Raw genomic sequence first — 27,415 nt, 5'->3', positions numbered from 1 at the left:
GTCTTTTTATTTTGTCGCTAAATTGATGTACTTTTAATTGGGCCACAACAGAATGCAATGTTCTAAAACTATTCGTACTGTAAGTATAACTGGGGTCTGGGGTCTCTACAGAAAAAACTCTGTCTTCCTTCCTTTGTTTAAATTATAATGTTGCTGTTATACAGCGACTAGATTCTTTGTCTTCTATTCGTAATAATAAATAATTTTGCTTTCATTCTCTTTTTTGGTAATTGCCTGGAATGCTAATTGACTATATTATAAATTGGGACGTGCTGTTAATGCAAATGAAATGCCCAAATATGCATTCAGATTCCCCTCCATTTCAATGTTTCTCTAGCCTTCAAATAATAAAAGAAAGTATTGTTCAAAACTCTACCAAAAATTGATTAAAACTGTGCCAAAAATGCTGATGTTCTCTAAAATGTTATTGCTTTTTGAATTTAGTCATTATTTTTGTGGGGACTTTTTTGAATTGTAAGGGATTTATTCTTTTCGAGTGCTTGTTTTTTGAAAATGTTTTGTTGGTGCTTCTTCAGCTATGTGTGTGACTTAGTTTAAGAATGATGTGAAAAATCGCAGCTAAATTCGCTGCTCTGTGGCGCTACTATATTCTGCTTATAGATAGGCTGCCCTTACGACCTAATTCGTTGTTTGAGAAACATTGCATTTGCTTTTGTATTCGTTGCATTAAATTTAATCACTTCGTCTAAGTCTTCGTCAACGTATTTTTTGTTTTTTTGTTTTTTGGATTAAAGAGAATGTTTAATTTTCGTTTTTTGGTTTTCTTTTCTTTGTTTGTTTAGCTTAGATAGAGTTAGAGAGGAGAGCTAAAGATTAAAAGTTGTTTGATAGGCTACAGGTTATAATACATCATTATATAGTATGTAATGCATATCGTAAGTTAGATAGATAAGATAGTGCTATTTCTAGCGTAGAATTGCTCAAGTTCAGGTTTTGGTTTGCATTCGGTTTACACCTACTTGCAAAAGGCTTTCTCTGTGGTGTTCACATGTGTGTGAGTGTGTGTTGGGAGTGTGTGTGTGTTGTGTGTATAGTGTGTTTGTTTTTCTTATGGAATGCTTATGTTGGGTCTAGGAATGTTCAACTCGCTTATATGACTAAAAGAAGAACGAGATTAGGTTTTACTAAGTGTATTTTTGTTTTCATTTTCGTTTTCTTATGTTGTTGTATTTTTTTTATGGCTTTTCTTTTGGTTTTTTTTTTTTTCTTTGTATTTTGCTGTCTAATGTGTCTAATGCGAATTTCTACAGTCTCTGTGTTACTCTACTACACTTGCTTTTGGACGTATTGTGATGTCAAGTATGTAATCGTATTTTAGTATATATAAAAACTGTTAGCGGTTTTGATGTCGCTATCGATAACGCGGCTAACGGCTATCGATCGATCGGTAACGATAACTTTTTAACATTTGTAACGGTAAATTAACTAGGGATTTCGTTTTCTTTTTCTGCTTTTGTTTTTTTTTTTGGCATTGCCAGCATTGCATTGCACACTTACTCAACATTTTACATGGCATAGGTGAGACCGCCTCCTACGCCAGCAGCTCCTGCCATTCCATTGCCCGATGACTCCAGCTTGACACGCTCGATAAACTCGTGAGGCGGTGATGCCAAACTGGCGCCACTTTCGCTATTGCTATCGGTATGTCCGTGCAGCGACATGGCCATCATTAGCTCCTCCTCGTCCTTGAGGCAGGCCGATTCCAGATGCTTGTTTAGGTACGACTTGAGCGCGAACGTCTTGTGGCATCGCTTGCATTCGAAATTCTTGTCCACCGAATGCGTCTGCATGTGAGCCCGGAGATTGGAGCGATCCGCAAACGCTTTGCCGCAATGCGCACAGCCGTACGGCTTCTCGCCGGTGTGCGAACGCAGATGTCCTTGCAGCAGCCAGGGACGTGAGAACAACTTGCCGCAGACGCCGCAGCTGTGCGAGAGCTTGTGCGTCAGCACGTGCATGGCCAGAGCGGGCATGGAGACATAGGCCTTGCCGCAGGTATGACACTTCTTGGCCGACTGTGAGTCGAGGGAGCGATGCGTCTGCTTGTGGCGCGACAGATTGCTGGAGGTGGCATATTGTTTGCCGCATTCGGAGCACGTGTACTTGGTCTTCTGTTGATCCTGGACCACAACGGCAGCGGGGTCGACCACATGCTTGCGCTTGGAGCGGCCATCGCTCACAAAGAAGGCCTCGTAGGTGTAGGCAACCGTTTTGGCCGGTTGCCCATTGCCATCGGCATCGACATCGCATTCCTGGTCCAGACTCAGACCCAGACCGAGTCCAGAGCGCAGTTGATTAGTGTTTGTGGTGTTGCTGTTCTCATTTTGCACGTTGCCGCCGCTGCTGTTGCTGTGGTTGCTGCTGTTGCTGCCGTGGCTGCCGTTGCTGCCGTTGCTGCTGGCGGGGCTGCTGGGTGGCTGCAGGTGGCTGCTGCTTGCACTGGAGGCATTGCTCAAGGGGCGTTGTTCATTTACCACGCTCGCTGCAGCAGCCAGTTCGGCAATCGATGACGTGCTCCGCACATGCGCATGCGCCTCCAAAAGCGGCGCGGTGTGGGCGTGTGTGTGCCCATGTGTGTGTGTGTGCATGTGACTGTGACTGTGACTATGTCCATGTGTGTGCGTATGCATGTGCTCCGTCTGTTGCTGCTGCTGTTGCTGTTGCTGTTCATGTTGCTGCTGTTGCAGTGGCAACTGATGCTGCTGTTGCTGCAATTGATGTGGCTGCGTGGGCGGGTGAAAGGCTGTCGATGCGCTGAGATCTAATATAGCATGCGCCGCATGTAAATCCTCCTCGGCGGGCACACGTCTGCGATATCCATGCGCTGGCTTGTCGTCCAGCGAATACGGCCTGTAGATGTCCTTCTTTTTCGGCGGCAACGATAACGTTGCACCCGTACTACTAAAGCATTTGCGCTCACTGGATGTCTGTCCGGATTCGAATTTGATGTGCACACTGGGACTATTGCGATCGCTGTGGCCAGCGCCACTCGGCGAACACGACGGCGACGATGTGGTGGACGAAGGCGGTGTCTGATAAGCGGCCAAATGCTGTTCACCAGCTCCACTGGTGGCTGCTGCTGCCACCAGCGCTGTGGCTGCCGCACGTATTACTGTTATTTCGCTCTCCATTCGGGGCAGGTACGCGGTGTAGTGCAGCGGTGACAGCTCACGTGTATAGCCTGCAAATGGGTCGAAAGGATGGTAGGGAAAATGCTATTAGAATCGATTGAACTTGTTGCCATTGCTAGCTTGTGGCGACGGGCAAGCAATGGGAGGGGAGTCTGATAAAAATTCTGCCAAGAGTAGTACACTAAGATATTTAATACGTCCATAATGGCAACATATGTATTATATTACTTATTAAAGAATAATTTCACGGACAGCTTAAAAGTATGCAGCATAATATTTACAAGTCTGTTGCTGCGCGCTTTCCAACACGCATTTAAAAGTAGGCAACAAAAATCTACATGTTTTCTAAGGGAAGAAACCTATTAAAGGAGCTATTTTCACAGTGCACATATAAATAGACTAATATAGTAAATTCGATTAAAGCTAAAACCAAACACTTGTATTAAATATTTTCTTATTATTAAAAAGTGTTTTGAAGCGCGTTTCGTACACAATATATTGATGTTCTGTATTCTTTTCAGCAAGCGCTTAAAAGTATGCAGCAGAAAAATTACCTTTGGTATGGAAGAAAACCTGTTAATTAAGCTATTTCAGAGTGTAAATAAATATTGACCGGAATATAAATTCAATAAAAAATTCAGATAATTCTAGCCCTAACACTTGTACTAAATATTTGATTTATTCATTCAATCATGCATTCACTAATTTATTCATTCATTAGCTACTGTTGCTACTCACCGTTGTAGACATTGTTGGCCACTCGCGTCGCTGCCTCGGGTGAATGTGGCGGCGGACTTGGCGCTGTGGTGCCCGCCGTTGGTGAGCTGGGACCCCAGCACTTGGCCGTTGTTGTTGTTGCTGTTGCTGTTGCTGTCGCTGTTGTGCTGTCGTTTGCTGTTGCTGCTGCTATGGCGGCGACTGTTGCTGTTTCTGTTGGTGTAATTGTTACTGTTGCTGCTGTTGTGCGTTGCTTTTCCGACTTGGTCAATAGCTTATCGCCAACAACATCGATCTCCTCATCGTCATCGAGTGTGGAGCGACGTGATTTGATATTTGGTAAGGGTGACAGTTCCTCATCTCTGGAAGTTGTCGTTGTGGCTGTGTTTGTGTGTTGTCCATTATCCCCGGCACGATCCAGCCAAGGATACGCCTTCCATTTCTTGGCGATCAGGCAGCGCGGCATAATGGGAAGTGTTTGGTTGTTGGTGTTGTTTGCTTAAGTGTTGAGCAGTTTTTTTTCGTTGTTTTAGCGGTTATCAGTGGTCAGTAGGCAAGTTAAGTGTTAAGTGCTGAAGCGAGTGGTTTCTTTCGAACGAGCAAAGACCGTCTTAGGGGGTATCGTTTTGTGGCAAAGCGGAAAGGAAATGTTGCAGTTCTTATCTCGCAATATTTGTCGCATGTGAAAAATAGATTTGGCTCGCCGAAATATAGTAGTATAGTTTAGATTTTACTTATAGAGTTTATTGCTTGGCATACGCATTGTTGCGCCTCTTTCTCCTTCTCTCTCTCTTTCTTCTTCTCTTTTTGTGTGACTGTTGCTTACGACGTTCTTTTTTTATTATTATTATTTGATCATTATTCAAAATTCTATTTCAAATTGCATTTTATTGTTTTATATGATGATAAATTGGTTACTGCGGTTTTTGGGGTTTACGGTTTTTGGTTTTCAGTTGTTGGTTTTTGGTTTTTTGGTTAGGATACTTAAAATTTCACAGCCACTTTACACATTTTTGCTCCGACCGCTGCTTCAGTCTAGGAGTTCCAGTTGTTGTTGTCGTTGTTGTTATAGTTGTTGTCGAGTCTCACTGGGGGCCAACTTTAGTGTGTTTTTTGGTCAACTTTGGTCCGTACTTTGGTTTTGGTTTTCGGGTCTGAGTATCAGTTTGGGTATTTTATTTTTTTTGGGGGTCTCTTTTTGTTTTTTGGACTCTGGACAGGGACACGTTTTGCTGCGTTTGCGTTGGCTGCGTGTGGTTTATCGATTTTTACATTTGCGTTTACGTTTACGTTTTGTTTTTACACAACGGGGCTTAAAACATAACGGTTCGCTTAACTGGGAGGGGGGTACATTTGGTAATTGTATTGCTCCATATATCCTTTGGCTTCTCACGCTCCTCAATAAGCGTTAGTTTTTGTTGTTTATTTTTAAATATATAGATATTTATTATTATTGTTGGTTGGTTTCAATTTTGTATAAATTTAATTTATTTTGAAAACAATTTCAAACAAAATATTATTATTGTTGTTGTTGTTGATGTGACGAGTTAAATAAAGTTTTGTTGTTGTTGTTGGTTTTTTTGTTTATAAAATAGAAAGTATAGACTTTAGAGTTGTAAAAGTTAAGTTAGTTGACGCGAGTTTGTTGAAAAGTTGAGTTAAGTTTGAATTATTGTTGTTGTTGTTGGTAGTGAAAAAATTGATTTAGGAGAAAATATAATATTATATAAGATAGAGAAGAAATGCGAACGAACCGAACGTAAGCAACTCTTGAATGCTTATGAGAATATAACTGAACGAAACGTCACTTATAAGGGTGGCCGAACGAAATGGATAGAAAGAGCGGAGCCGACGAAACGAGACGGCAACGAAACGAAACGAATCGAATCGAAACAATGGAACAGCATGGAACACAAAACACAGCCCCTAAACAACCCTCAAAAAATAACAACGTAGCTGTTGCGTGTCTTTAAGCCAGCTGCATACGACGCTAAAAGGGGAAATGATAATAATTTCAAAAAAATATTAATTTATGTTTTACATAAATTAATACTAATTGCGATTAATTATGTTATAAAACTAAATTTTAGTTAATTAAAAAAATATGTTAAGTTTTAGTTTTAGCTGTGATTGGATCATGTCTGATAGTGTGCTGTAGCCCCAAGGAGCCAGCAATCAGGAAGTGTTTCATTTCCATTCGTGCCACATTCGCAATGCCTTTTATCCTCCAATTGTTGCGTCCCTCTCTCCTCCTAACTCTCTCTCTCTCTCGTACCTGAATTGGCTCATGGCTCCTTTTTGTTATTGAACAATTTTTGGGGTGGATTTTTGCAACAGCGTCGCCTTCGCCGACTCCGTCGAATGTGGCAGTTGTGCCGAGTTAATTGCTCTTGCTGTTGCATTGCATTTGTTGCTGAACTTTGATTTTGAACAAATTGCCAAAAATGACGGGCCAAAAAGGGGGGAAACAGGGTTAGCGGATGGGGGGGAAGGCAAACAGAGAGCAACAGTCGTTGGATTGTGGCATTGTTGATTGCTACTAGCTGCTCATGCCGATGGGGGAGAATCAGTTGGGCAAGAGGAATGGAGGAAAGCAAGCTGGCAATAGATTAAAGCCTTTTGCTGGGGCGTAGGTTTTCATATATCAAAGGTCAGGACATGTTGGCAATTTACGATTACAGCATATATATCTCTGCTAGGAAATTCAATTAAGAATGTGAAACTGAACTGCATATGAGCTAAGTCTGAGAACTGATATAATAGAATATGTATGAAATAGCTCTAAAATTCCAAAATTAATTAGAAAACATTATATTCAGTTTGTTAGACTCTGTTTATAGTGTACAATTATAGCAAGTAGCTCTGAGATTTATAAAGAGAAGTGCAAATTTAATAGGCACTTGAATATATCTGAAATCCCTCTAATAATAATAAGTTTATTCAGATTTTTCGCAGAAGCACCAATTGAAATCTTATACGACAAAAATCTAGGAAAAATATATAAATGATTTTTTCTAAAAGCTCTGAGATTTATTAAGAAATATTACCTATAGTTTCTAATAAGATTTTTATACCTAAAATCTATTATAAGAAATAATAAAGTATTATACAGAAAAACTAAGAAAATTTAGGATAAGTTTTGCGACAAAATATAATAACAGCTTAGAGTGCTTATAAAATATTAAATAAAACTGTTGAAAAGCATTCTTTTATACGAATTTTATATATACTAAGACTACTTGGTTGCCTTACCATTAATACACAAATTCGCCCCTCATTTTTTTCTCAAAGTCTCAGCTAATTATGTCCGACATAAATTGCAGGAATAATTAGGGCAAAAAAAATAAAAACTTTTGTTATATTCTTAGGCCAACTGTCAAGTTGTATTATGCATAAAGAAAACTTTGCGGAAGCCAAAATATGATTTGTTTGATTATCGTTTATTTGTACATACTTATAGCTGTTTTTATTTCTCTCCCACAACATGATATTAATTTCGGGGTACGTTTGACTGATGAATGAAACAACATAACACACAACAGTTTGTTTGACAGTTGAAAAACCCCTTTATATGGCCTCTTGAATTGGAGTACTTAACGATTGTTTGTTTGTTATTAAAAAGAAATGAGAAGAAGCAGACCAAGAAATGACATTTACTTTATATGTACAATACATCTAGCTGTCAGACCTAAAGGACCTCTTGGCATATTCCTTCGAAAAATGTAACGTACCGACCATCTGTGGAATTGGACTGCACTAATTACAATTGGGCTTCGGGGCTGCAGCACCTATGGAAATGGAAGCCCTAAATATGCGCCTGTCCCGGCTCAGCGAGGACATGGGACTGGGCCAAAGTCCTCTTAGTGAAACCACACATGGTATGTGTACCTTACTCGCTTGGTAAAATGGTAATCTGCTTTTCCAGCTAAAAGCAAACTTGTCGCGACCCTTTTTTGGACGCTCCAAGTTGCGTTGAAATTGTTGCGCTTCGTTAGCCGCCTTTAGGGGCGGGTGGAGTTAATAGTAGGACCAATAGTGCCCCGGAAGGAAAATATGATCGCGATCGCTATAAGGCACGCGCAGACGCAGATGCATTGAGGCGAACATTACCGCGGACCATATGGTCCTTTTTTGAGTGGGGTAGTAACAGGGAGTAGGGGTAGGAGCCACGCGTCACGACAGAAAACCAAATAATGCAGCCGCGGCAAATGCGAGATTCGCTCACCTGGAACAAGGACAGGACAATATGGTTAAAGCAGCGACAGCTTTTCCTGCACCAAGTATTATTAGCGTTAGTTTAAGGGTAAAAAACACATACACATACACTGAAAAAAAATATGTACAATTTCTAAAATCAAGAGCATTCAACTTAAATATTTAGTTTCTCAAATAAAAACATTTTAAGACCATATTACTAATACTTAGAATCTTAATCTAAAAAATCAAAGTTCTTAACACAGGAATAAAATTCTTAAATTGTTAGGAAAGTATAAATATGTAGTATTTCATATAAAACAAAAAGTAGCTCCGTGGCGCTCTGGATAGAGGAGACACTTCAGTTGTGGAAGCAGAAGGCGCCGGTTCGAATCCCACTAGTAACAAAGTAATATAACGTTTTTAAAATTACCAGGACTAAATAAAATGTAAAAAATTAATGTTAAAAAAAAATAAAGCAAATTATAAACCTATAAACTTTTAAATTTTTTCTTTTAATTTTAAGAACATTTATTCTTATGATAAGAACTCAGACTTATTTGAAATATTAAAGCCAAGATATCTTTTCTTAATTTAAGAATTTTATGTTCTCAACGCATTTTTTAGACAAATATTCTTAGATTTGAGAGCAAAATCTTGATATTAGAACATTTTTTTTATGAGTGTACAGCAAAAGGAGCAAAGAAAACAAAGGTGCAACACGGCAGCACAGGAGTAAGGCACCACCACGGCACCGCAGTACCACAGCACCGCAGTACCACAGCACCGCAGCACCACAGCACCCATTTGCCAGGGATCCAGTTGAGCGCGCTTGCGAGCGTGCAAAAAACAGGAAATGCTCTACAAGTGCAGCTGCTTTTGGCCAAAAAGGAGTCATCAGGCTCATACCCCCGCAGTACAATGTCCAGCTGTGGGTTGTGAGTGGGTGGAGGGTATGGGCTGGGTGGTTGCCAAAACGCTTTTGGCGTTGCCTAGCAAAATAGTAGTGTGCCCCCGCGGCAAATGCCACACACACACACACACAGACACAGACACAGATAGCATGTTGCCGCATTTACTTCGCATATATATTGTACATACGACTGAGTATCGAGCGAAGTGTGACGCTCGCGTGGCACGGGCCAGGAAGTGGCAGCTGTAATAGAAACAGCAGCAGCAGCGGCAGCAGCAGCAATTGAAACAGAAACAGCAACAGAGAAATACTAAAAGCAACCCAAAAACTGTTGATCCTGCCCCGTGTAGCACCCAATCAGGCAACCAGGACGCGAGGCAACCGAAAAACGAACCAGGTGTCTGGCATGCTCTTTCTGTTTTTCCCTTTTATACCCGTTACTAAAAGAAATAAGTAAAAGGGTATACTGTATACGTTGGCATGTATGTATGAGAAGGAGGCACCTCTGACCCTATAAAGTATATATATTCTTGATCAGCGTCAACAGCCGAGTCGATATTACTATGTCCGTCTGTCCATCTGTCCGTCTGTCCATCTGTCCGTCTGTCCATCTGTCCGTCTGTCCATCTGTCCGTCTGTCCATCTGTCCGTCTGTCTGTGTGAGCGCCTAGATCTCAGGAACATAAGAGATAGAGCCACCAAATTTGGCACACAGTCTTTTATAGACCGCATGCAGGTCAAGTTTCTTTTAAATTTTTGACAGGTCCCCCTCCGCTCCCGTAAATCACCCACAGTTTTGAAGATAATTCTTTTTTTATGGTAATTCACGTAATGTATTAATATTATCTATTATCTCACTTAACCACAGCAAAATCGGACAAGTAGAACGGCAGTAATAGCTAACCAAAGTTATTAAAAATTAAGTTCAGACAAGCACCAAAAAGTATGCAGTAGTTTTTATTAGTTAGTAATTTCTATAAAGTACTTTAATATATATTGAAATAAGTAACGGGTATTCTATGGTCGGTATCTCGACTATAGCCTTTTCAACTTGTCTTTTTTTTTTCTTTGAAATGATGTATTAAAGTGGAAACAAGCACGAGTTGTTCTTGTTCTGCTTCTTGTTGCTGCTGCATTGTCTGTCTGTCTGTGCTCTGACTCGCTCTCTCTCTGGACGCTTGCTGTCGAGTTTTTCCCAAATGCTATTTGTTCCTGTGTTCAGCTATAATTTCATTGTTACTCCTTTTGAAACGGCTTTGCAACCACCCCATAATCATCATCATCATCAACAACAGCAACAGCAGCAGCAACAGCAACAACATCATCATCAACGCCATCAGCAACACCACCACCCAATGAACAACCCCCTCGTGACGTTTGCCATTTCCCTTTTGCATAGAAACAGCAAACAGGTAAAACAACAACAACAACAGCAACAACAACAATAGAAACAACAACTACAGCAACAGCATTTCGTGCGCCTGTTTCATTAGCAATAAAAGCAACAGCTACAACAACAACATCCGAAATAAAACAAAGAGTTCAGTTTACGTCATCGCCAAATTGCGCTTTACTCTTCCTTTCTTCGTTTTTTGGGTTGAGGGGGAGCATTCAAAAACTGACTTATTAGCATGTCCTGCAACAGGATACAAAAGTTTTGCACACTTGTGTGGATTCTTTTTGGCTGCCAACTGGACACACGTTACGTTTTCATTCCGGTAATTTGAAACTTTAGCACAACTGCATTTTTAATTACATTTGTTGAGCATTTTCGCAAGAGAATCCTTCGCTCTCTTGGTCTCTCTCTCCGCTTGCAATTCGAATCCTTAGCAGCAGGCAGCTGTTGCCGCTGGAGAAATCATCATAGATGAGCTAGAGTCGAGTTCAAAGACCTTATTGATGTGTGGCAGGAGGCAGGACGTTTTATAGGACGGGTCCGAAAAAATCCAGGTAGGAAAATGCCTACAAAAGAGTGTGTGTGTGCTGTGTGGCTCGCCCTACGATCCTGTCGACGGGACATCATTTGACGATCTACATACAAACAACAAGAACAACAACAACAACAACTGGCTTTTGGTGGTGCTGTTGCCATTGATGATTGTTGATTGTGGATGCTTCGACTGTGTTAAAAAAAGGCCAGGGAAAAAAGGGCGCTTCGTATGCGCGCGCGGCTTTTCATTCGCTTTTCAGCAATTTTCCGACAGCTGTCCACGTTTGCATTATGATTATGTCTGGCGAAGAGCAACAGCAACAGCAGCTGATTCCCTGACCCTGGTTACTGGTTCTAAATTTCGGGTTCGGCCTCGGGTTCAGCCTGGAGTCCTGTGCGGACGTTGCGACGGCTGCACCCAGAGTTCTTGCTTCTTGTATTTCATTTCAAGCCAGGTCTTAGGTTAGTGCCCTCTGGCATTTTGTTGTGCAAGACTGTGTGCGTGTGCGTGTGTGTTTTGTATTTTGAATTCATCAACTAATGGCTGTTATGTGAAGAGTCGAGTCAGGCATCAATTTGAATATGGCTCCTGAGCTGCATTCACAATTCATTGATCACTCAAGCAGTTGATTCCATTAAAACTTATAGAACCTTTTCTTGTGGTAGCTCTAAATGAAAATGACTTGGGTTCGTTATTTAGAAAGGATCTTTCTTATGGCTTCCATAAGCACTAAATTGAATTATTTTGTTGTGAAGAATGATAGGTAATATAATATTATGGGACATTTAAGGAAAATGACAGAAATTGAAGGCATAGTAAAAAAATTTTGAAGAATCAACAGAAGTTAATTTTTTATTCAAGCTAAAAATATCAGTAGATAGTTTTATAATTCAGAAAAATTACAATTTATAGCACATGTTGGAAGCCAAATATTATTCTTTAGATACTCCTAATAAAAGTTGGAAATTTTAAAATTGTTTTGTGATCCACTTAACATTTAAGAGAGAATAGAAATTTTTCAGAACAGATAACTTTTTAATAAAAAATAAATTATTTTAAGAAAGTGTTTAATATGTGCTGTAAAATATTTTTAAAATAAGTTTAAACCCATTTATTTTTGGTAACTACAACTTTGATAACAATTAAAAAGTCATTTTGTCGTAAAATGTATAGCAATATATCTCAAATTTGAAAATGTCTCTCCTATAAAATGTGACTTCACATATAAAGTACGGCCCTTATAAATATATTATATTATATTAGGCACATAATTGTAAGTGTTATATTCCAAATTAATCATATCATATAAGATTATAGGAATTTAAAGTTGTGAATTGTGAATAAAATAATAATATGCAATTTAAAGAGAAAGAAAATTTTAGATAATATTTATAATGCAATATATGATTATATCTTATCGAGTATGTATCTCTTTTAATTTTTCTCTCACTCATCCTTCTGTCTATCTATCTGTGTCTGTGTCTGTGTCTGTTTTTTAATTAGGGGCCCCAAAGAAATTGATAAGTTACGGTCCTCAAGGTAAATGCATATTTAATTATACTTAAAAAGTAGATTTAACTTATAATGTCAATTTCACACTTTCTCCTGCTCAGCAACTGTCTTTCTCTCTCTGTCTAACTCTGTGTAAGATGCTCCAAAATGAAGACAAGTTAAGACAATATATATATAAGGAGATAATTGATTATACCTAAGAAGTAAAATGAACTTGGACATTTTCTCTGTTCCCCCATTGAGTATTTACTAAATGTATTTAATGTACATAAATAAAGTATATTAAATTATGATACGAGTATGTGAGTGCTTATATACAAGTATTTTCTATATATATGTATACGTCTGAATATTGAAGCACTAATACTAATTACTTGTTACATTTTAGAGACTACACTGACACACACACATACACATACATAGAGCATGCCTCTCGATGGCAGCATGCAACAAGAGCACTTAGTAATATCCTGACAGCCTGCTGCACACACTCACACATAGAGTTACATACATATATGAGGACTTACATATGCATAGTGTAGTTTCCGATGTCCTTTAGTGCTTGGCTACCTCCTTTTTTCGATTGTTGTTGCTGTTGCTGTCCTGCAGCCGCAGCGCAGTCTCTCATCTGCCACAACTGCCTCTCATCTGCCTCATCTGCCACAACGGCCTCATCTGTTTGCTGCATTGACGGCAGAGAGAGAGAGAGAGAGAGATTCTCTTTATTCTTTGAGTCTCTTATTGAAATAAATTCTCAATGAACGCGCCCATTCGATGGGCCTTTCATTTTCATGCGTGCCATTTGCAGCAGCTGACGGGGTTCCCCTTCCTCCTATCCTCCTATCACTGTCCCTGCTTCGTCTCATCTATAGAATACTTATGTTGCCATGTTGCAGCTTGTTGCTGCCGCAGTGTTGTGCTGTAAATATGAAACGTTTGCAAATCTCTGTTGTATACATAAAATTCACATTCTCGTCTATCATATTTGGGCCGCGTATTAGACAAGGCAAGGCTAAGCACATGCTGCACACCAGCACACACACACACACACACACACAGCAACCTACACACCACACTCACACCACTTAGATACACACAGAGACACATGCATGATAGATAAGTACATAGATATGCGAATACATATACGAGTACTCATAAACTGGCAGGTTTGAATATATCTACATATACAGTGGCTACCAGCTTATTTGGCACACTACTCTAAAATATTACAAATCTTAAATTAATTAAACTAATTATTATTTGATTATAACTTTGTTCATTTATTTATTTAGTTATATACGAATAAATGCAGTCGGCAATAAATTAAAAAAGGAGTGCAAAATGATTTAAGAAACTTTATTAAAAATTATCAGTTGAATAAATATTGAACTAAAATTAATAATTGAAAAGAACAAAAGTGTCTTTTAATGGGTAGAAGACATGAATAATATTTAAACGTGGATTTTTAGGTTTCTTTTATGAATATTTGAGCTTAAACAAACTATTTTTACTTTACTTGTAAGTTATATTATACAAATCTGAAATAAATACACTTAATTAATTTTTAATTTATATTTGAATTTAGTTATTTTGTTATTTATTTATTTATATTCGACTAAAAGCAATTGGCATATAATTAAATTAGGTGTGCAAAATTAAACTTAAAGTTTAAAGTTAATATTAAATTAAAATTTAGAAAATATAAGGTTGCTTTTAATGGATGGTAGATATAAATACAATTTTAACGTATATTTTTAAATAATTATATTAATATTTAAACTGAAGCAAAATATTTGTATCTTATTTTTAAGTTATATTTTGTCTGAATAAAGCAAAATAATTGTATTTTATTTGTAATACATATTTTTTCTGAATAAAGCAATAAATTGAAAGCACAGCTAAAAATGTAGTGGATCAAATATGCTGTAAGTCACTGTAAATACTCATGCATGTTGCTGCTGCGGCATCTGAATGTGACTGACTGGCAAAACCCATTCGAAGACGAAGACAACATCAAGTGGGTGGTGTGGGGAAGGAAAAAGGGGGGAAGAGGGAGACAAGACATCGTCCTTGTGCTTCACTCGACAAATATTCAACACGTATTCATTTCCTGCGGACGCACAGTTGCCAACTGGCAACATTCTGCAACGAGATGCTGCACAAGTGCACTCTGCTCGCGACGACGCTGACTGCGATGCCGACGGCGACGGCGACTGCGACGGTGACTGCAACAACGACATGATACTTGCACTTGATGCCGCTCGCTGATGAAGTAGCGACAATGCGGCAATGCGTCGCAAAACTCACTTGAAGTGCTACTTGGCAGCAGCGTGACGACGACAGCATCCCAAAATGTTGATCCTTTGACGATTGTCCTCCCATCCAGCTGCCTTTCCACCATACGGGGTGGAGGGGGTCTCCAAGGTAGCGCACTCGGCGCGTCAAAAGCAGCTCTCGATGGCGCTGGGCCAGAAGGAAGCTGTGAACGCTTTAACGCCATTCCCATGCGCTCCCCCAGAGCTCCCTGCTACTCCCTCTTCCCACTGCTACTGTTGCCAGTCTCAATCCCATTCCCATTCCCATTCCCATTGGCAGACTTGGTTCCCGGTTTGCATTCAGTTCGCATTCCCCACTGAGAGCTACACGTTTTCATGAAATCATTTTTCACCACTTAGTCACGTCGCTTTGACAGGTCGATGGGTAGCCTGTGGAGGCTAAGGAGCAGGAGCAGGAGCAGGAGCAGCAGCAGCAGCAGCAGCAGGAGTAAAAGATGGTGGATAGCTGGGAATTGTGGCAATGTGGCAATGTGGGAATGTGGGAAATGGAAACGACAGCATCCTCTGTAGCGTTATCTGCGGTTAGTTGCTTATAATTGGCAGACATGTGAGTTGTGAGCCATGAGCTTTCCCTTAACCGGATGCCAGACAGCCAGACAGCCGGACAGCACGACAAACCCGACAACCAGACGAAGGTTCACGGGTACTAAGTATTTAGTAATTATAGCTGCAGCCAAGTGCCTAGTACTTCTGAAATTTTTTCCACTTTCCCATAATGCACAAAGGTTGTTCCCACACACAGAGGACTCACAGGACACAGGACATAGGACATAGGACATAGTACACAAAACACGTTGCGTGCACTGTTTATTAGTTCTCATTGTATACTCTGCAATTACAAAATACTCAATTGTTTTTATTGTTGATCGTTGAAGTTTCTTTTTTATGTTTAGGAGGGTTGGGTGGCTGGTGCAGGGACATATGGCATCAATCATGTGGAAACCACAAACTACACCTACTAGTATAATGGTACTAACTGTGTAATGTACTAAACGTGGCTTCAATATATATCGAGTACGTTACCAACAGTTACCAGTTAGTTAGTCAGCAACTTTGAACTGCAGCTGCAAATCTGTAGACACACACCCCATAAAGCCCTCTCCACCCCTACTCTTTAACCCCTCCTTTAAATATATATGTATGTATGGTATACCCCCCTCTTGGGGTAGAAACAAGTGCTCTCCTTTTTGGTACGTGTTATCCTGCTATTTGGTTACCTTGTATGGTTGCACTTCCTATCCTTTTGTTGGCGCTGCTGTTGCTGCTGTTGCTGCTGTTGTTGCCACTGTGGCACGAATCAAAGTATTGAATTTCTATATCCGTTTTTTGTATTGTGTGTTCTGTTGGTTTTGCGCCTTGTTCAAGTTGCAAGGTGTAAGCGAGTGAGCAAAAGGAAAGTGAAAGAGAGAGCGAAAGAAGTTTATATAAGAAGCATAACACGGCAAATGGCACTAACTGCACTGAGAGAAAATCAATTTAAATGTCTATATAAATTAAAATATAATTTAAAATTTCTTATTCACTTTAATTAAATTATTTATGGATTTTCGATTGGAAATATACAACTTAAAGCTTAAAGAAATGTTAAAAAGAAAAATAAGGAAAACAAGAATAAAATTTTAAGAAAAAATAAAAATTTATTAAATAGCTTTTAGAAACTTTCCGTAGCTTTAAATTAAATGTGTGAGGAAAACAAGAATAAAATTTTAAGAAAAAATAAAAATTAATTAAATAGCTTTAAGAAACTTTCTGTAGTTTTAAATTAAATGTGAATAAAAAGTTCGATAAATATGTCTTAATATAAAATCAAAATTAGTTGTAAAAAATATACCACAAACATTTTTTGAGTGCCATTAAAAATTACTCATTATTATTAATTACAACTTATTTTTAGAACTTTGCATATTTCCTTTCTGTGTTTAAAAAACTGTTAACGACCTACGATAAATATAATTTTTTCTGTCTTTTGTTTCACTATGAAATATACAATTTGAGATGACATTAATAGTTTATGAAATACAAATAAAAAATGGCTTAAATTATTGTATAAATTTAAGAAGATGCCGTTTTAATTTCTTAAGACTTTTACAACTTACGTAATATTTATTAAAATTGATTTGCAATTTTGTAAACCCAAATTCAAATCAAATTTAGTACTAAAAAATGGTATAACTGTTTTTTTTTTAACGATTTTTGCTAGTTTTTTTTTTGTTACACAAAGCCTTTAATTTATAACAGTGTATAAACAATTGTAGCAGCAGGAGTTAAAGTACATGCCAAATGAGTGCACAGGAAGTTTTGTATTTGCTGTTGCTGTTGTTGTTGCTGTTGTTGTTGTTGTTACATTGCTCACCTTGAATGGGAAGTGAGTTTTGGGCTACATGAGAACGGGTATAACGAGTGCGGGGCAATTAGGCGGCTGTGCTCTGAAACGGAAACTGTCGCAAGTGATCGGCGTGTTGATAAGTTCAACAACGAGAATAACAACAACAACAACAGCAACACGAACAACAACAGCAGGAAGAACAACAAGGATAACGACAACAGGAACTACTACAAGCTACGAGTAGTACCAAAAATTGTAGAACGCATTTGGAAATGCGACAGCTAAAAGTTTTCCAATGCCGCATGAAGGAGGCTGACAAAAAAAAACCATTTGTTTTTATATTTTTTTTTCGTTCTTAAATGTGGGCGCTAGATGGCAGGGGGTGGGGTATATCAGCCCCACCTCGAAACAAAGTGCTATAAAAGTCACGCCCGAGGGCCTGAAATGAGTTTTCCAGTTTTGGTTTCATTGCCGCCTCCACTGATTGCTGTTGTTGCTGTTGTTGTTTTTCTTTTTAGCCAGCATCAGGTAACCTTTTGTGCCGCCCATTAGAAACATGCACGCAGTCGGCTTACTTAAGCATACAAATTCAGTATGTATGTGTGTGTTAGTGTGGGTGTGTGTGTGTGTAACATGTACAAATGCAAATGTGAATGTGAATTCAGAAATGTTGAAATGTGGAAACGTGCGGGGATTTGCCATGGCTCCTGTGGCAGCATGGAAAACTTCGCCATGCGTGCCGCCATTTGACTTGCAAGATTGACACGCTGCTAAAACGCTTCCAGCCACAGGAAGAGAGCAGGAGCAGGAGCAGTAGCAGGAGCAGTAGCAGGAGTCGGGGCAGCTACAAAGGACGTGCATGAGCACACGGCGAGGAAGTGTCGAGAAAAACAAAAGCCGCTTGGCCAGGGGTAGAAAAAAAAAACAGTGCAGATGTGTCCAATTTAGTGGAACTGCAGACACAGGAGCCAGGAGCCAGGAGTCCCAATCCCAAGCCCAGAGCCAAGCCAAGCTGAGCTGAGCTGAGCTGAGTTATGGCTGCTAGGTACTTATGTCCTGCAATTGTTAAGATTAAAACAGACTTTTCCTCTTTCATTTTCCCTCTTTCTTTTTGTGTGGATGTTAAGAAATTAATATAATAATTGCTTAAAGTGATTGTTTTGCGGCTTCCCCATTTTTCCATGGATTTTCCAGCTTATTAAAGCCGCTGAGCGTTTGTGTTGCCAACTCAACCCCTGTTGCGGTCAATTGTAGGTCAGCTAACGGGCCATAAATATTGGCATATTGATTCCTACCTGGAAACCAATCTACAGATTCCAGCTAAAACTATCTATCTTGTGAGTCAAGTCTATAGCTGTGGCTTTGGCTGTAGCTGTATCTGTGTCAACAGCAGCCTATGCAAAATGCCAAGTGGCCAAGTTAATAGCTATCGCCCTTACTCCCCCCTCTTCTGTCTGTATTTCTGCCTCGCCCCTTTTGAGAATCTCAGGGGCACAAATATGCGGTTGGCATTCTCCTCCTTCCTCCGCTGAGCTGCTTTTGCTCCCTCAATTGCTGGAATTTGTCGTGACAATAATCAGCAGCGTCTCTGCATGGTGTCAAAACTCTGCTTCTTGCCACACCCCCTACCCCCCGCACTGCTACCCTCTTTAGTGGGTGGTAGTTTCTGTTTGTGTTTCTGTTTCTCTATCGACACTGAAAAAAAGGCCAACTTCTAAAATCAAATGCACTTATCTTAACTAAAGTATTCTTAAAATAATACCATCTTAAGACTATATTAATAATATTAAAAATATTAATCAAAAAAGCCGAAGCTCTTAATACAAGAATAAAAATCAAAATTGTTAGGAAATTATAAATATGTTTTATTTCATACAAAACAAAAAGTGGATCCGTGGTGCGCTGGTTAGAGACGTCGCTTAAATTGAATGCAGCGGGCGCCGGTTCGAGTCTCACTCGTAACAATGAAAAAGAAACATTTTTAAAATTACCAAGTCAGAATAAAATGTATATAAATCAAAATACAAAACAACTATAAAAATTTATACATTTAAAAATCATTTTTAAAGTTTTTTATTTTTTGAATTAAATTAAGAACTTTTCTTCTTATTATAAGAACATTTATTCTTTAAATAAGAACTTAGTCTCATTCGAAATGTTCCTAAGACCAAAATGTGTTTTCTTACTTTAAGAATTTGATGTTCTCAACGCGTTTTTTGGACAAAAATTCACAGTTCTGAGACCAAATTCTTTTTATCAGTGTAGTCAAACGACAAATATGAGCATTGGGTTCCTTCTGACTGGCGACTAACCAGCGAAATAAATTAGACAACAAAAAATTGACATTCTTAAGCGAGGAGTGTAGATGGGGGTCGAATTCACAGAGGGGGGTGTCATTAAAGCCAAGCCATTGGCAGCGAGGACAGCGCCACTGATTAGAACAATATGCGTAAATATGTAAGGACATTCTATATTGTATTTATATATCGCATTTGTAACATGAAATGTTCTCGTGTCCTGGCCAAAAAAGGATGTGCTCAAAATAAATATGCGTGCGTGTTGCTTCCTCACACCAACACACAGACACACAGTGGGTATATATTTATGTGTATGTGTGTGTGTTTGTGTCTTTGCCTTTCGTTGACACTTTCACAATTTATGGCAAATGCTGTCTTTCACCCTGGCACAGGAAAGGCGCCAACGTCGCACCCCAAAAACTGACTTTGACTGTAATTTTTGTGCCACCCACCGAAAAAAACAGAAACCGAAACAGAAACGAAGAAGACAACCAAAAACGAAAAAAAAAAATAGAATAGGAAAATATAATACAAACAACAACATACTGTTTACCAGTTCCGCAGTTCCGCAATTCCGCAGTCACAGTGGCAAAGGAGAGGGAATAAAAGTCACAGTAGTCCCAGTTGTACACAGACTCATTTGAAATAAATATTTTTGTGTTTTTACTTCGCAGCGACAATAACGCAAAACATGAACAGCAGCAATACAACAAGACAAATGTCTGTATGTGTCACTAGTTGTGTGTGTGTTTGTGTGTGTGTGTGTGTGTGTGTGCTGTAGGCAAACCACGCGCGGCGGCGCTGCGGCGTCAAAGTCGAATTACTCATACGCCACGTTCGCCAAGCGAAGTCGACGTCGTCGTCGTCGTCGTCCTCGTAGCTGACACAATCCGTGCCTACTGTGCGGCGTTGACGTTAAAAGCTACAGAGCAATTAATCATTAGCTTTTACAGGATTTATTGCAAATACTTTTATCGGATATATTAAATGAACTCCACTCCACATGCGACGCAGGCAACGTGGCAAGTTTTGGCCTGACAGTGGCAACACTGGAATTATGGCAGCATTAATCCACTGTAGACTATCTTAGTAGCAATGCTTTAAGATTTGCGTCATCATCTGCCAACCAGCCAACCACCCAAAAAGTGGGTCAAAATTTAACAGTAGCTGAAAAACTTCTAATGTCATTTCACATATGCACACGCAATGTAAATGCCGATCAAGATGATAATGATGATGATGTTGATGATGATGATAATGATGATGTTGATGCCAGGTGAAGCATGGAATTGGGGGCGGAGTGGGAGCTGCAGATGATTGTCAATGTTTTGGGGCTTAGCAACAGTTTACTACAATACATTGTTGTTGTTGTTACTGTTGGTGATTTGGCTGTGACAAAATGAGTTACAGGTTTCATTCATTGGCTCAAATCTCCTACCAAAATGCAGCTTGATAAATTGTCGCGCATTAATTACGCAACGTTTTTCAAAGTGTAGGAAAAATTGGGTACTAAGAACTTAGCTGCCATTTTGCCTACGCAACGCTCTATACACTCCAAAAAAAATCTGACCCTAGAAGTTCCCTTAATAAATCAAATTTAAAACTAAAACAAAAAAATTTCTTATAAAAATAAGGCTTAATTTTAGAAATTTGTTTTTACAAACATTTTTATATTTATTCTAGGACAATACAAACTAAATTTTTAGATATTTTGTACATACATTTTTGGCAAGTTAACTTAAATAATGAAAAGTTATTCTAATGGCGATTTCTATTATACTTAAAATTAAAAAAAATCTTTTGACCTGCCGATCAAATTAAAATTTAAATTATAAAAACATTTTGTATATTCGAAAATTAACCTTAAACAAATGTTTTGGGAATTTTTCCTTAATTATAGGACAATTCGAATCTAATGAAGAATTTTTCAATTATAGAATACTGTATAAGCTTTACTATTAAAAAAATAGTTTTTTAATGTTAAGTTTTCTTTATTAAAGATCAATTCAAATCTAATGAAGATTATTTATTAAAATAAATTTTCTATGTGTACTCTCCTCTCTTCTTTCTCAGTCTGTCTCTCTTTCTTCCAGTTGAAGTGCTTGCTGTGTTTCATGTGCCATTAACTAGCAAGCTATGGCGATTGATCTTGCTTGGGCATGGCTCTGGTTTTATTTAATGGTCCATACAGAAATGCCCTTGCCACATCCATATCCACATCCAGTTCCAGTTCCACTTCCACTTCCTCAGCCACTTCCGACATCCGGTTATAGCCAGTTATAAGGGGTGGGGGCATTGCAAATGCACATGCAAATTTATAACAATTTTACGTTCTCACATGCGTTCGGTCGTAAATCGTCTGCTGAGGCGAAAGGTGCGAACTGGCGCTTCGAACTCTCGACTTGCCACACGACTTTGCAACAGCCAAGTGCCAAGAGGCAGTGTCTTCGACTTGCCACCTTGCCACGTTGTGCGGCAAGTGCCTGTGCATAAAAAATCGTTTATGGCTTTGCAGCGCTCAAATAGAACAAAGCATAAATCCTAATTTACTTACCGTATAACCCGGAGCCACTGGAGGCATGTCTACTTACCACCTCGTGTGGCACTCTCTATCCCAGCGCTTGTGTGGGTGTGTGACACAACATATATCAACAACATCTTAAACACATGACGGCAAATAAATACAAATGCTGAAAATTGTGAAAATGTTGCTCTAAATTGCTGGGGGATGATATAAAAATGAAGGCAAAAAAAGGGAATATAATAAAAAGGATAAACCGTTTCTGATACCAAAGGCAAACGATAAAATGCTGCAGACTCACCACCTTCAACAGGACAACACGGTGGCGACACTAAGAAAATTGTGTTGTGTGGCACAACAAGTTGCAAAACTGAAACTGAATTGTACACAGGATTGTGGAACAGGAGATACGAGTATTCGTACCGGAAACTAGCAAGTAAAACGATTTACGATTCGTTTAAAAAGTTCTGATTAGATAACTTGGCCCAAACAGCGATTTGATACGCTGAATTCTAAAGTTGATAAACTTAAGAACAGCTTGATCCAGTTTTAGGTAAAACAATAGAAACAAGTTTCCTTTGTTAAAAGCTGTGGCACTTTAGACTATTGTAGAGAAATGTGCCAGCTTTTAAGGGATATTTCATTGTTCTCATAATTATTATACTCTTAAGGTATGGAACTAAGGATTGTAAATGATATGTTCTTAGCTTGATTGTGAAGTTTGTATAGATTGAACAGTCTCAAGCTATCTACAAACTACAAAGTTATGACAGTTTGAAGTTTCGGAGATAGTGTCAAGGGGAAAGTATGCAAAAAATGGACAGTGATCCGAAAAGAAATTAATTTTCCAATTTTGATGCAGAATTAAAGTAGAAGCCAAATAATGAAAAAATTGATATTACGGAAGAAAATCGGTTAAGATTTGACAAAGTTATGACAGTTTGAAGTTCGGGAGATAGTGACAAGGGGAAAGTATGGAAAAAATGGACAGTGATCCGAAAAAAATGTAATTTTCCAATTTTGATGCAGAACTAAAATAGAGGCCAAATAATGAAAAAATTGATATTCCGGAAGAAAATCGGTTAAGATTTGACAAAGTTATGACAGTTTGAAGTTTGGGAGATAGTGACAAGGGGAAAGTATGCAAAAAATGGACAATGATCCGAAAAAAATTTATATATCCAAATTTGATGCAGAATTAAAATTGAGGCCAAATAATGAAAAAATTGATATTCCGGAAGAAAATCGGTTAAGATTTGACAAAGTTATGACAGTTTGAAGTTTGGGAGATAGTGACAAGGGGAAAGTATGCAAAAAATGGACAATGATCCGAAAAAAAATTAATTTTCCAATTTTGATGCAGAATTAAAATAGAGGCCAAATAATGAAAAAATTGATATTCCGGAAGAAAATCGGTTAAGATTTGACAAAGTTATGACAGTTTGAAGTTTGGGAGATAGTGACAAGGGAAAGTATGCAAAAAATGGACAATGATCCGAAAAAAATTAATTTTCCAATTTTGATGCAGAATTAAAATAGAGGCCAAATAATGAAAAAATTGATATTCCGGAAGAAAATCGGTGAAGATTTGACAAAGTTATGACAGTTTGAAGTTTGGGAGATAGTGACAAGGGAAAGTATGCAAAAAATGGACAATGATCCGAAAAAAAATTTATTTTCCAATTTTGATGCAGAATTAAAATAGAGGCCAAATAATGAAAAAATTGATATTCCGGAAGAAAATCGGTTAAGATTTGACAAAGTTATGACAGTTTGAAGTTTGGGAGATAGTGACAAGGGGAAAGTATGCAAAAAATGGACAATGATCCGAAAAAAATTTAATTTTCCAATTTTGATGCAGAATAAAAATAGAGGCCAAATAATGAACATTTAACATTTGTCAAAGTTATGATAGTTTGAAGTTCTTAAAAATGTGTCAAATTGAAAGTACGGTAAATGCGGTAGTGATGGATATTAATTAAAATTTTTTTTGTATTATTTCTGGATGTATATTTACATCACTATTTATTTTAAGTTGAGTTTAGCAGTTTCTTATATAAGGCACAATTTATTCCTAAGTTAATCATTTTTCTTATTCTATTATCTATATTTTGAAAATCGTATTCTGTAGCTAAAAAGTTACACACAAGTTGCAACAAGTTTCCTAAACTATCTTCAAAGTTCTCAAGGACAACTTAAGAACTGGCTTAAAGAATCTAAAACATTGTAATATTTCTGAACAAGTTATTTACGTTATTATACAAATTTATTCTTTCTACCAAGTTTATTCCAGCTAAATTTACATTAAAACATCTTCAATCAAGAGAGTAATCCAATAAAATATGTGACATGAGTCCAAACCAAGTAGTTGTCAACTCTTTATCATAATCGCAACTTTAATTTGCTAAAATGTTTATATAGTTAAGTAGATTTAAGTGCAGCTGTTTTTAAAAGGACTCTTAATGAGTTGGAATTAGTTTTGGTGGAGCAAAAGTGAACCCGCAGAACCGCAAAAACCCCGACACCAAACCACATCAAGTGGTTCGCCTACAGACTGCTTTATGTTTATCACAAAAAAGAACAAGAAAAATAGGGAAAATAGAAGAAAAGGCAAAAAAAGGTGAAAACTAGAGTTGTTACTTGTTACATTGTTATAATTTATGGAACTCAGTTACAAGTTCAAAACAAATAGAATTACAAATACAAATGCATAGGACATTAGCAATGTCGGGACTTGGAATTAACACGGAGCCACAACCTCCGATGAATTTCTAGCATATTGTTTGTGTCTCAGTGTGTGTGTCATTGTGTGTGTGGTAAGCTGCTTGACTTTGCAATCCAAATGCCAACAGCTTCCACAAAAAAAAAAAAAGGAAACAGCAGCATGTTAAGTAAACTTTATGGCCAACAGTTCTTCTGGGCCAGGAAGAAGCGAAAGAAAATTGCGGCGCGCAAATAAAACCAGCGCAAAAGTGAGGCATCAAAAAGTAACAACAACAACAGCAAAAAGTACGACAACAACATGAACAACAAGAGCAACAACTATAAAAACCTGCAACGATAGTAAAATGCAAATTGGGTGGCCCATGTTGCTGATGGGTAGATGGGTAGAGAGAAGGTAGGAGTAGTTGTTGCTGGCTGACAGGCAGCAATCCCTCGGTATGCTTTGGGTCTTCCCTGGGTCCGGCTCAGCAGCAATAGCAACTGGCAAAAGAAGCAGCGAAACATCGCATTCGCACTCGTAAAATAAAAGTAAAGTGCAACAGCAATTTGTTTGCACAATTGCTGAATGCGGCCATTGCTGCTGTTGTTGTTGTTGCTGCTGTTGTTGCTGCTGTTGTTGCTGCTGTTTGTGTTGCTGTTGGCACTCGTCGCATTGTTTGCTTTGTAGCCAGTTGTTGTACATTTTTATGACAGCTCAAATTGGCCCCCGTCGCCGTCGCTGTTGCTATTGCTGTTGCTGTTGTAGACGCGATTTGCCCGCCAGCAACACTGTCAGCATATGGCAATAAATGCGATGGACTCTCGCCACGACTATGAGTACCAGCTAGGACTATGCCAGAGTGAGACGGGTAAGTGCGAATGCGAGAAAGGGAGACCAGACAGATGACTGACGGCGATTGGCGTCTGATTTGTGTTTGGCAGCGTTAAGTTCATTTGATGTGATCCCTGTTCTCTTTACACTTTACTCTTTCCTTTTGCACTTTTACACTTTCCCTCTGCTCTCTTTCCCCTTGTCACTGTCAGACTTGCTCCATTTAATTTTCTATTTGGCACTCTGAAATTAAAATATAAATCCTGCGCCGCTTTTTGACAACTTTTTAAGCTCCATTAGTGTTGACGAAAGAAAAGCATAACAAGGCAGCCCAAAGGGAGCTCGAAATATAAAAAATAAAAAGGGTCAATGTAACCGCGTTTTCAAACCGCAACGCGGCAGGACATTGAATTTCCCCCTCCCTACTATCCTCTCTATCCCCCTCAGCAAGCGCTATTGTTGCTGTTAACCTTGAGGGGTGCCCCCTGCTCTACACTGCTCGCATTTGGGGTGTTGCTTGCACTTCCGCAAGAAAAAAAAAAAAAAAAAAAACATTTAACTGTTTGGCTGTTTGGCATTCATTGCGAATTTAAAGGGCGGCTTAGTGACAGGAATAATAAGGAAGCCCGCGACGGAAGCGTTGATGACAACGCCAGTCAGCGAGGGAGGGGGATATAGAGGGGGGCAGAGCGCAACTGCGTCCCAAATAAACCACAAGGGACATTGGACTTGCGACTCGGCCCAAAGCAATAACAACAACAGCAGCAACAGCAACAGCAACAGTGAAAGGCAACAGCAACAGCAATGGGCCACAGGGCCATGGGCCATGATGTCCTTGTTGCTGTTGCTGTTGCTGTTCATTCTCGTCCTGGTTATTGTCTCTCTATACCCCCCTCACCCTATTTTTTGATTTGGTTTGCGCTACGCAAACAGAACCAAAAACCAAATGAAACCAAACGAAACGAAACGTAACGTAACGAAATAAAGCCCGAAAAACCTCAAAATGTTAAAAAGGACAACAGGCAGGCAGTTCTAAAAAAGGGCATAGGGGTAGGAGGAATAAGTAAGAAGGAGGGAGGGGGCGGGCAACTGCTGTCCATTGTTGGCTACTGCCGCTTTTTGGCCAACTTGTGTGTCAGCTTTTGGTCAATGCAAAACTATGCGACAATTGTTCGCAGCCAAATGCAAAATAATCAAATTAAACGCTTTACTCCACTTCAGAGTGTGTGTATGTGTGTGTGTGTGTGTTTGTATGTTTGAACTTTACTTCAAATCTGGCCATAATTCAGCTTAAGTTAGCACTTCTCTGCCTCCAGTTTTGCTGTCTACATTGTTGGTTTATTTTTAAACCTGGCAGGCAGGCAACCAGCCATCCATCTTTCCATTCAACCAGCCAGGCAGTCAGGCAGTCAGGCAGGCAGCCAAGTGGCAGACATCAAAACACAACCCCCTCTGGCGTTGATGTTCATAGCAACCCTCGCGACAGCCCATGCCACCACCCTTGCCACCCCTTGCCACCCCCTGCTGCTGCTGCTGTTGCTGTTGCATAATTTTCGGCAATCCACAAGTGTGTGTGCTTGCCTCCTTTGGCTGTTGCGCCTGTATGCGTGTCTGCCTCTCGTTACATTTCGTGGCAGCAACACACACACACACACATACAACATTTCGTGGAGCGTCTGCGTCGGCGCATTCGTTGTTGATTTGTTTTTCGGGGGTTGTTGCTGCTGCTGTTGCTCATGTTGCTGTTGTTGCTGCCTCGCTGCCTGGCTACTTGTTGTGTCTTTGTGTTGGTTTTGCCCAAATATCCCAAAAACAAAAAGACCATTAAAAAAAAAGACGCGGCTTATCGATCTCAGTTAGAAATATAAATTAATAGCAGCGCTTTGTAAATTAGTTATAGGCCAAGACTTAAGGGTATTGCAACCCTTCTGCTTAGGCGCTCAGTACGCTCAGCAATTTGCTATGGTTTGGCATTAATCGA

General features: G+C 39.1%; 1 protein-coding gene across 1 annotated transcript; it reads right to left on the bottom strand.

The window, feature by feature from the left end:
• Positions 1-219: 219 nt before the first annotated feature.
• On the bottom strand, positions 220-5,264 carry LOC117788108 (protein snail). The gene is made up of 2 exons (XM_034626774.1): positions 3,891-5,264; positions 220-3,202 (listed from the first exon to the last, which is right to left on the bottom strand). Exons 1-2 carry the CDS (start codon positions 4,333-4,335, stop codon positions 1,527-1,529), a joined length of 2,121 nt encoding a protein of 706 aa, XP_034482665.1. The 5' UTR covers positions 4,336-5,264; the 3' UTR covers positions 220-1,526.
• Between the last annotated feature and the right edge of the window lie 22,151 nt (positions 5,265-27,415).

Source organism: Drosophila innubila, assembly GCF_004354385.1.
Source record: "Drosophila innubila isolate TH190305 chromosome 3L unlocalized genomic scaffold, UK_Dinn_1.0 0_D_3L, whole genome shotgun sequence".
Taxonomy (NCBI): Eukaryota; Metazoa; Arthropoda; class Insecta; order Diptera; family Drosophilidae; genus Drosophila; species Drosophila innubila.
This window is presented reverse-complemented; position numbering and strand designations above follow the sequence as displayed.

Excerpts from the sequence above, each read along its gene's own strand:
- LOC117788108 (XM_034626774.1), bottom strand. The coding sequence starts at position 4,335 with ATGCCGCGCTGCCTGATCGCCAAGAAATGGAAGGCGTATCCTTGGCTG. Across the intron at positions 3,203-3,890 it reads GGCCAACAATGTCTACAACG|GCTATACACGTGAGCTGTCA; the intron begins GTGAGTAGCAAC and ends ACCCATTTGCAG.